Genomic DNA, 11,470 nt, shown 5'->3' on the forward strand with positions numbered 1-11,470 from the left:
GCCAGGATGGTCTCGATCTCCTGACCTTGTGATCCGCCCGTCTCAGCCTCCCAAAGTGCTGGGATTACAGGCTTGAGCCACCGCGCCCGGCCCCACCTCCCTATTTCTATGAATGTTATGAAGGTATAATTGATTAGTATTTATGAAAAACATGAGTTTTAAACAATTCATATCTAGCTAAATCTAGTCAGCCTAACAGATTCTTTTCTTCCTGCACATCACAAACTGTGTACAATAATTAAATAAGAGCTTTCAACCTAGTGAAATTTTAAAAATATCTTTTATAGCTTTATTTTTAAAATCAATGAGCTTTAATTGTAGTCCCTTTTTTAAAAAAGATGTCTACTTATGCAAACAAGTCTTCCTTGACTCTGTACTTGTTATATAATTACCTATCTATCCATTTATGTATTTCCTTATTAATACTACATGTAGAAATCATTTTGTGGGGTTTTAAAAACAAACAAGCTCATACTTCAAGTACTGATTTGCAGCTTTTTCTTAAATTAACAATGTTTTAGAGATCTTTCCGTTTCAGTACATAAAATCTGTATCATTCTTTCAAACTAGCACATACTACTAACTAAAAGATAATTTAGTTACTTAATTTAACCATTCCCCTATTGATTACATCTGGCTTACTAACAACCTTCTGCTATTATAAAGTGTTGCCTTGAAAATCCTAGTAAATGCTTAATTGTGTATATAAACAATTAGGCTCTCTAGGCTACCTACCTACTGATTCTAGGCTCTGCATTCTAAGCTATGTGTATTTAAACCTTTTAACAATTACTGGTAAGACTGGTCTCCAAAAAGGCTGTACAAATTTTTGTTCACATCAATAGTATGAGACTATCCATTTTGCCATACTCATGAAAGTACTTAGAAATTCTTTACACTTGGCCAGGCGCGGTGGCTCAAGCCTGTAATCCCAGCACTTTGGGAGGCCGAGACGGGCGGATCACGAGGTCAGGAGATCGAGACCATCCTGGCTAGCACGGTGAAACCCCGTCTCTACTAAAAATACACCTAACCGGGCGAGGTGGCGGGCACCTGTAGTCCCAGCTACTCGAGAGGCTGAGGCAGGAGAATGGTGCAAACCCGGGAGGCAGAGCTTGCAGTGAGCTGAGATCCGGCCACTGCATTCCAGCCTGGGTGACAAAGCAAGACTCCGTCTCAAAAAAAAAAAAAAAAAGAAATTCTTTACACTTATGTGAGCTGTGGGCAAAAAGAATGGCATTTCGTTTCAACTGCATTTCCCTGATAATTAGTGAAGTTGGTTATCTTTCAGATATATAGTGTACACTTTCATTTCTTCTATTAATTCTCTACTACTTTCCTTAAAACTGAAATGTTCTAGATCTCACTAACAACACTAAGCATTTGATAAATTGTAGTGACCTTAAACTCTTCTCAATGCCCTACATACTATGGGATTATCCAAGGCAAATCTTATTTCTAAGAAATTTAATTGTAAAAACGAGTATTACTGAGTACCTAAAACTTAACATGCTTTGCAAATGTTAGACATTTTCATACGCACTTCAATCGTCTAACACTGGTTCTATAAATCTATCTTATAAACAACAGTTGCTCACGGAGGTTAACTAAGTTGCTTAGAAAGGGACAGAATTTGAATCTGAAGCCAGCTTTTCTGACCCCCATGTCTGTACTCTAATGTACTCTACCAAACCGTTTTTGAGGCTTTGAATACTCTTAATCCTCTGCCTAAAATCTTTTCCTCCTATGGTTTCTATGGCACAGCCAATCCTTGACGTTTCTCCTTCCTTTCTGGTTTGGTTTTGCTGCTGATTCTTCCTCCTGCAGGGATTTCTGGGCTTCAATGTTTCATCTTCACTTCAAAGTCAAAAGACCACTCTTATTAAACAAGGAAATCTCAGGAAACTCCAAATATAAAATAATAGTGAATTGCTTCTTAAAACTCACTCATTGCCACGACTTATGTAACATTGTGCTGTTGGTTTTTCTCCTACGGCTGACATTTCTTCTCAGTTGATCTGACCTGTCTGTAAAATTGGTGTTTGTCAAAGTTTAGTCCCTGAATGCCTTCCTCTTCCTAACTTACAAACTCTGCAGTGCCAGCTCATCCATTTTCCATGATGACAACTACCATCTAGTCACTGATTGCTCAAAAGTTTTATCTGCAGCTAAGGCTGCAGACTATATGTCCAGCTGAAAAAAAAAAAATCTACACGGATGATGTTTCTATACCCAAAATTAAATTCTTCATCTTTCCCCCACAGCCTGTTTTCCCTCTTATATTCTCTTCTAACTAGCAATCCAAGTCAGAGATCTGGGAATCTTCTAAATTCTTCCCTGTGGTTTAACTGGTTAAACTTAACAACTCATTAACACTTGTATCATCTGTTCCTTCTTTTATTTTGTTTTACACAAGGTCTCACTCACTCTGTCACCCAGGCTAGAATACAGCAGTACGATCACAGTTCACTGCAGCCTCAACTTCCCAGGCTGACGTGATCCTACTGCATCTGCCTCCCAAAATGCTGGAATTACAGGCATAAGCCATCATGCCTGGCCCTGTTCCTTCTTTTATCTTTGCTGAGTTTCCTTTTTTTTTTTTTTTTTTTAGACGGAGTCTCGCTCTGTCGCCCAGGCTGGAGTGCAGTGGCCGGATCTCAGCTCACTGCAAGCTCCGCCTCCCGGGTTTACACCATTCTCCTGCCTCAGCCTCCCGAGTAGCTGGGACTACAGGCGCCCGCCATCTCGCCCGGCTAGTTTTTTGTGTTTTTTTTAGTAGAGATGGGATTTCACCGCGTTAGTCAGGATGGTCTCGATCTCCTGACCTCGTGATCCGCCCGTCTCGGCCTCCCAAAGTGCTGGGATTACAGGCTTGAGCCACCGCGCCCGGCCTTTGTTGAGTTTCTCAACTCATTTCTCATCTGAATCACTGGTACATAAAATGAGCTCAAAAATACTTGAATAAAAAAAATAAGCACTTTGTCTCCCTAAGAACAAGGACCATGTCTTACTCATTTTTAGAAACTCAGCACTGAGCTGACATGCCACCCTAAAATAGCTACTGAGTGAATCATCATTTCAGAGTTCCTTTATCTAAACCAAACTCTCACAAAGTAAGATCCAGAAAAGCATTTTTAACAAGCTCTCCTGGATCAATCCTATACAGCCAACCCAGCAACTGCCTTTAAGAACCAATGAATTATGTTCATTCTCATGATTAGAAGAGAACTGAAACAGTGACAGAAATGGAACTAAACAAGTTTCCTGCCACTTCTATATAGACCTAAGATAAATAAACCTCTCAGACATAAATAAAAATTATTCTTGAATCATCTGCTACTATAATCACTCTAACTCAGTATCCTTAGTTAACCTACTGCAATAATCCACTTCCATATTTGTACCCCTACAAACTGTTCTCTACACAGCAGCTGGAATGATCTTTCTAAAACTCAAATCAGAGGATGCCATCTTCTCCTCACTTCATCCCACCCCGTCTCAGGGACAGTTTCTCTTCACAGTTTACAAACAAAATCCAAACTTCTTACTCTGGTTTACAAAGCCCTATATAATCTAGCCTCTGCCTAGCCCTCTGAACTCATCTTCCACTCTTCTAATCATACTGTCTACACTGCAATCACAATGGTCTTTTTGTTCCTAAAATATACAAAATTTTGTCCAACCTTAGAACTTTTGCACTTGCTATTGTCATCTGTCAAGAACACTCTTCTCCCTGACCTTATCATGGCTAGCCCCTTCTATCCACTGAGACTCCATTTAAATGTCACCTCCTCAGAGGGACCTTCTCTAACCACCCAATCAAAAGTAGCCTTCCAGTCACTTGATAGGACTATAAAGCATTTATCAAAAGGTTACATTTTCTCTGTATATTTGCTCACTGTCTATCTCCCACCCACAAGAATATAAGCTCCATGACAGCAGTAAATCTGCCTTAACAGTAGAATTCAATGCTTTGTGCCCAAGGCTTGGAACAGTGTCTAGCATACAGCAGGTGTTCAGTACGTATTTGTAATCAACCTACTCTTATTTCGAGGTCACCACTGTATGAAGGTCTGCTTTTAGCCATAAGTAACAAAATTGTATCTTTTAAAATTAATAAATATGTCTATTGAACAAATCCAATTTGTCTACTTTAATGGAAAAGCAACAAGTTCAAACAAAATCATTTTTTGGATATCCTTGGTCAGGGAACTGTAAAATATAGCCAACATGTCTAGAAATGTTTTTCATACCAAAACCAAGTTATATTTTTCAACGGTCACTAGTTTAAAAAAAAAACAAAACTTTAAAGTTGCTGCAAATTTTACCAGCATTGTAAGAGAAAAAACTCAAATGTCCATCAACAGGAAAATGGACAAACAAATCTCCATACAAAGACTCCTACTAAGCAATAAAAAAGAATGAACTCTTATTGGTACATACAACATGGCTGAATCCTAAATAATTATACTCAGTGAAAGAAACCAGGCAAAAAAGAGTACATACTGTATGATTCCATTTATATGAACAGTGACAGAAGGAAGATCTGTAGTTACCTAGAGTGGAGGTAGCAGGAAGGAGGGATTACAAGGGGAACTAGGACACTTATGAAACTGATGAATGTTCATAATATTGATTGTGGTGATTAACTGGTATATACATATGTCAAAACTTATCAAACTGTGTGCTTCAAATACATCCAATTTACTCAATGTCAATTATTACTAAAACTATTTTTTTTTAAAGTTTTTATATCAGATCAGGTCACTTGCTAAAACCCGTCAATGGTTCTCCAACTTCAAAAATAAAAAATTTGTTACAAGCGTTATCAGGTTGTAAGGGACTTAACATTTAAATGCAATGCACATGAAACCAATGTCACAAACTAATTCCAATAGTTAATAAAAGTCAAAGACACTTTAATAGATTTAAACTTTTAACTTCAACAAAAAAATGTAAATAGTAAATTCACAAAAATTAACTTTGTATTTCTACATCAAAAAGCTAAAAAGGTATTAAACTCATGATTACCTGTAGAAGGTGGTGATTTCTCTGAGTGTTTTGCATTTAAAAGTTTTCTGCTAATAAATATGTAACCACAGGGACATGATTTACATGCAACAGGAACCTGTAGGAAAAAAAGAAAAATAAATATTATTACTATTTTCCTATTGTTAAATTTCTCAGTGTCTATGTGGTCTCCTCAAATGAATGATAAATTACTTGAAGTAGGAATCAGGTATTTATTTAAACCCCAACTCCTTACAACAAATTATCTGAGATGAGTATCATATCACATATTCACATTCTCTTTTTTTTTTTCTTTTTTTGTTTTTTGAGAAGGAGTCTCACTCTGTCACCCAGGCTGGAGTGCAGTGGCGTGATCTAGGCTTACTGCAACCTCTGCCTCCTGGGTTCAAGTGATTCTTCTGCCTCAGCCTCCCAAATAGCTGGGACTACAGGTGCCCGCCACCATGCCCAGCTAATTTTTATATTTTTAGTAGAGACGAGGTTTTACCATATTGGCCAGGTTGGTCTTGAACTCCTCACCTCATGATCTGCCCGCCTCAGCCTCCCAAAGTGCTGGGATTACAGGAGTGAGCCACCATGCCCGGCCTGATATTCATATTCTTCTACTGCTTAACAAAACCATGAGGACCATACCAACACCATAAAAAATAAATGCATATTAAATATGCACTGATGTGAGCGACCGATAGAAAACTGTAATAGGGTCAGAGCAAGGGGAAGTATGCGGAAAAAAAAGGAAGCATTTCCTAAAATGTTAAGTTTGACAGCATTTTATGGTATAGAACAAATTTGAAAAGCGTGAGTGGGCAGGAAGTCATTAAAGTAACCCTGGTAAAAGATTATGAAGGACCAAGTGGAATAGTAAGAATGGAAATGGAAAAAGGTAGATCTGCCAGAGTTTCAAAGGCAAGAAAAACAGACAAAGGCCCAAACTGATGACTGGTGAAAAAGTGGGAAGAAGTGAAAATAACTCAGGATTCTAACATGAGAGGAGAACATATCAACTACTCCTGACAAAAAAGAATAAAGAATAGTTTACAGCAACCAGTTTTTTCTTAAATTGTTGTGGGTAGATAGTAGGTGTACATGTTTATGGGGTACACTAACACAGACATGCAGTGCATAACAATCACATCATGAATCACACATTCATCCTTTGTGTTACTAACAATCTACACTTTTTAAGTTATTTTTAAATGTACAATTAAAATTATTACTGACTATAGGACTGGGCGTAGTAACTCACACCTGTTGGGAGGCCAAGGTAGGTGGATCACTTGAGGTCAGGAATTTGAGACCAGCCTGACCAACATGGTGAAACTCTGTCCCTCCTAAAAAAAAAAATACCAAATTAGCTGGGCATCGTGGCGCATGCCTATAATCCCAACTACTTGGGAGGCTGAGGCAGGAGAATCCCTTGAACCCGGGAGGCAGAGGTTGGTTGCAGTAAGCCAAGATCGCACCATTGCACTCCAGCCTGGGCAACATAAGCAAGACTCTGCCTCAAAAAAAAAATTATTATTGACTATAATCCCCCTGTTGTACTATCAAATATTAGGTCTTATTCTTTCTAACAACAACCAGTTTGAGAGGCAAAAGTATACCGACATAAAAAAAGAGAATGTAGGAGAAAGTAGGAATTTAGATCCAGAATCTTCCATCTTAGTTCCAGGAATGACTCTGGACAAGATATTTAAGATCTTCAAGCTTCTGCTTCCAAATCTGCAAAATACATAAATTTTCTTTCTCTACTCCAAACTTGTAACTGTTTTTTAAGCCAAGTGCTACCGAAAATCATTGAAAAAATTTTTTAGTTTTCCCCATAATCATTTCACCCATATCAAAATTAACAATCCTTGGAATCAAGACATGTTCACCAAAAGTCTGAAACTAATCTTGACGAAAAAGTATTTACAGAATAATTATAGTAAGAAAATTTCAATTTTCTTTGTAAGATAAATTCCCCCATTTGGCAGTTGTTCTGCTGAAGCTTTTTATCTATGTATGTACAGAATGCCTCATCTTACAGAATCTAAATACTTGATCTAATTGAGCTAAATTGAAATTTTGGCAGAAGAATTCCTTTTCTTTGTATAAAAACATTGAACAAAGGATCTCCAGTTTGTATTTAAGAAAAATAGCACAGAAATCAATAAAAATAATCAAACTCCAGATTTGTCTAACAGCTTGCTTTGTTCAAAATGTGATGAGATCCCTTCAAATCACAACCAAAAAAAGTTACATTTTTTAAATAGTGTAAAATCTGTCTAAAATAGATGTCTGCCATTTTTTCAAATTTCATATCTTCATATAAACCAAGCTCAAAGGCACTGACTCATTTCATTTATACCTAAACGTATTATTAAGGGCATCCACAGTAATGTAAATTGTTTTAAATTAATGCTATCCAAAATACACAAATGCATGTTCTTACTCAACAGCTCCTTTCTTAAGCAGCAAGCATTTTCTTCCAGCTACTGAAACTCAATAAATTTGAATTTGGGTTTCAGTCTTATACAAAAGAACATCATATCAATCCATATCCAGAATTAACAGTGTTGCAGTTAGATGAGAAATGTACATTTGGCTTTGGGACCCAGAATGCACAAACACTAACAACTGATAGGTTGATTTTCATCCACAAATGAAAGTGTTTTATGCTCAATAAACCTTCATGTGCCTGAGTTAATTCATTCTATCATCCTGTTTAAAATAAAAAGTTCCTTCCCCACAACCTCTGCCCTGGAAAAACAAATAAACAAACACACCACTACCACCATCACCACCCTAGATCCTGTAAAAAGAATTATCAAATAGGTTGGACAACTTCAGTAATACTAACCTCATTTCATTCATTATAGTATAATTTAGATTTTAAACAAACACACTAAAGTTTCTTTACATTTCAGTTGATAATACTAAACATAACAGTAATGAAATTCTAATGCTATACTTTCAGGATTTTAAAAGGAAAGAAAATATTCAAAGTATTGTTCACTGCTAGTTTACTGGGTATTAATTCATTTTTTGAAAGAAAGATTCAGGTTGTTTGTATGTTTTACAAGTAAAACAGATTTTTTATTTATTTTTATTTATTTATTTATTTATTTATTTTGAGACGAAGTTTACAGGTGCCTGCCACCATGCCCGGCTGATTTTTGTATTTTTAGTAGAGACAGGTTTTCACCATGTTGGCCAGGCTGGTCTCAAACTCCTGACCTCAGGTGATCCACCCGTCTCGGCCTTCCAAAGTGTTGGGATTACAGGTGTGAGCCACCGTGCCCGGCCTGGATTTTCTTTTCTTTTTTTTTTTTTTCGAGACAGAGTCTGGCTCTGTCTCCCAGGCTGGAGTGCAGTGGCCAGATCTCAGCTCACTGCAAGCTCCGCCTCCCAGGTTCATGCCATTCTCCTGCCTCAGCCTCCCGAGTAGCTGGGACTACAGGCGCCCGCCACCTCACCCGGCTAGTTTTTTGTATTTTTTAGTAGAGACGGGGTTTCACCGTGTTAGCCAGGATGGTCTCGATCTCCTGACCTCGTGATCCACCCGTCCTGGCCTCCCAAAGTGCTGGGATTACAGGCTTGAGCCACCGCGCCCGGCCCGGCCTAGATTTTTTTAATCTGCAAAAAAAAAAAAAAAAAATCTGGTCCTATAGTGTTTCACCGATTTTTCACCTTTTTTTTTTTTTTTGAGACGGAGTCTGTCGCCCAGGCTGGAGTACGGTGGTGCGATCTTGGCTTACTGCAACCTCTGCCTCCCAGGTTCAAGCGATTCTCCTGCCTCAGCCTCCCCAGTAGCTGGGACTACAGGTGCATGCCACCATGCCCAGCTAATTTTTTAGTAGAGACGGGGTTTCACTGTGTTAGCCAAGATGGTCTGGAACTCCTGACCTCGTGATCCACTAGCCTCTGCCTCCCAAAGTATTGGGATTACAGGCATGAGCCACTGCGCACACCGTTTAACTGATTTTTTAAAAGCTCTAAAATAATTACATTACAGATAACTCATTTAGATTCTTTATTACTGAGAGAACCAAAGGAACTTATACCAGACATATTTGCTATCCATCACATAAAATTTCCTTTACATTAAAAAAATGCTGCTCTATTTTTTTAAAAAAGACAAAAACAGAAGCATACACAAAAGATACCAGAAAACTGACAAGAATCTTGAGTACCACTGCACACAAAATGGCTCAGTAATTCTGAATGACTGATGGATATGAAACCCCTTGAAAATGAAAAGTACTGTGGTTTAATATGTTTTAGAATGATATGTTCAACAGAAGCCTGCAAAGGAGATGTTACAAAGCGGTTGAAAATCTAGCTTTTTCTTGTTTGCTGATCTCTGTACCAGTCTTTCAAACCTACACACACACACACACACACACACACACACACACACACGTAAATCTAATCAACTGGGAAATCTCAAATTTAAAGATTTTACATTTATGTTTATAAACTAAATTCTAAATTCTAATTTAATGTTTTTTAGGCAACTTAGAATCATAGCAGTAATCTAATGTTTAGAAAATGGCTTTCTAGATTATAATCATATTCTAGTTTGTAACTAAAAGAAGCCAGTACTTTTAAATTAGAAAGCTAAAATTAATCCATTATTTCTTCACGTCAGGTTCATATCACCAAAAGTTTTAATTAGTCCTTATACACGTTATATTCACTTAAGTATTTGGAATAAAGGACAAAACAAACCAACTCATTAAATTATGTACTAGCTTGCTATGGGCAGAATTATGTGCCCCCCACATACCCAAATTCATATATTGAAGCCTTAACCCCAATGTGATGATATTTGGAGATGGGGCCTTTGAGAGATAATTAGATTTAAATTAAGTCATGAGGGTGGGGCCTTTTATGAGGGTGTGATTAGAGACCTTTTTTGAAAAGGGAGAGAGCTTGACCCTCTCTCCGCCATGTGAGGCCACCAAGAAGACAGCCCTCTGCAAGCCAAGAAGAGAGCCCTCACCAGAACATAACCATGCTTGCACCATTATCTTGGACTTCCAGCCTCCAGAACTGTGAGAAAATAAATTTCTGTTGTTTAAGCTACCCAGTCTATGGTATTTTGTTATTACAGCCAAAGCTGGGAAAGCTGATTTTATATGAAAGAATAAATATGGGGGAGGGGGTGTATAATAAAATGAATGTGATCTTTCCAAATAAAACACTGATCCTGTTTTGTTGAACAGTTTTTCAGAAACTCCTATTTAGTATCCTTTGCTCTTTTATATAAAAATAGTCACAAAAAACTATTTTTCCCAAAAGGTTGCTTTATGCCAATTAGAACTAAGTCAGGATTTGCAAATACTTGTGCCTTACAGAAACTGGAATGCATAACGCATACCCCATGTAAATCTTACACTTCTACACAATTAACTGGAATAATTGGAAATGATTTAAACACTGAAATAATATCCCGCAAAGAGTCATATCGCAAAGACCAGTTTTGTCAAAATTTAACAAATTTAGTTTAGTAGTAAGAATGAAAGTAACTCTTTGGAAAACATGACTAAACTGTTTTTATACTGCATACTGGCATAGCTCCTACACTGTATTTCTTGTACAACCTTTTTCTGATGAGCGTTTGTACTACATCCCATAAAGGATACTTAATAAAACATGTAACATGTTTTCTGTTACAAGATTTGAAAAACCTACAAGAATTATCCTTGAAAAATGCACTAAAATCAGCTTATTAAAAAGTCTCCAGCCATTTCAAATTACTCTCGATTAAAAAAAAATTTAAAAAGACGGGGGGAGGGGAGGCGAGAAAGGTAGTCATTTTGAAAAAATTCACTCGGTGGAAAAGGAAAAAACACACCCAGATCTACATGCTGTTAACAAATGAGGGCCTTACGAATGCTTTTAATTGAAGGAGTTTTAACTCATTCGATGTTAAGGCTTAAAGGAATGTCTATTATTCCAGTAAAGAATTGAGACACGCTTCAACACAGCGAACACTGAAATGAGATGTTTTAAATTACAACTATTACACCATGAACTCAATGTAGAAAGGAATCGTTTCAAATTCAAGAAACCAGATAGAGAGAGAAGGAGGGAGGGAGGGAGAGAGAGAGAGAGAGAGATCTAGAAGCAGACAGGCCAAATTTGTAACAGTGGATATTGCGAGGGGTGGGGAAGTAACAAGCACCCAAAAAGGAGGAAGGGCTTAAACGGGAGCCTTATTCAATCATGAACCATTAAAAACAACGTAAATGCAGGATTCGCGATTACACAGCAAAAATATAATAAATACATAAGGAGGGGGAAAAAAAATCTCCAAATTCGCCGAAACTCAAAATCATTACACGCGGCCCGCTTTGTCCCACTCAGGCTCCCGCCCGGGTCGCTGAGGCGCCGTTTTGGGGGAGCCCAGCACCCGTCGGAACCGGGAACAAAGCCGCCCGGGCCGCAGGAG

At 37.8% G+C, this 11,470-nt stretch overlaps 1 protein-coding gene across 1 annotated transcript in view; it reads right to left on the reverse strand.

Moving 5' to 3' along the window:
* LOC105525880 (chromosome unknown open reading frame, human C16orf87) overlaps positions 1 to 11,470 on the reverse strand; it is a gene marked incomplete at its 5' end in the record, with an annotated part of 31,073 nt that extends 19,603 nt beyond the window's left edge. Inside the window, 2 exons of the mRNA XM_011961662.1 lie at positions 5,032 to 5,128; positions 11,432 to 11,470. Of these exons, the coding sequence (XP_011817052.1) occupies positions 5,032 to 5,128; positions 11,432 to 11,470 (136 nt within the window). The remainder of the gene's footprint in view (positions 1 to 5,031; positions 5,129 to 11,431) is intronic.

The sequence above is a fragment of the Colobus angolensis genome, unplaced genomic scaffold (assembly GCF_000951035.1).
Source record: "Colobus angolensis palliatus isolate OR3802 unplaced genomic scaffold, Cang.pa_1.0 Scaffold561, whole genome shotgun sequence".
In the NCBI taxonomy this organism is placed as follows: domain Eukaryota; kingdom Metazoa; phylum Chordata; class Mammalia; order Primates; family Cercopithecidae; genus Colobus; species Colobus angolensis.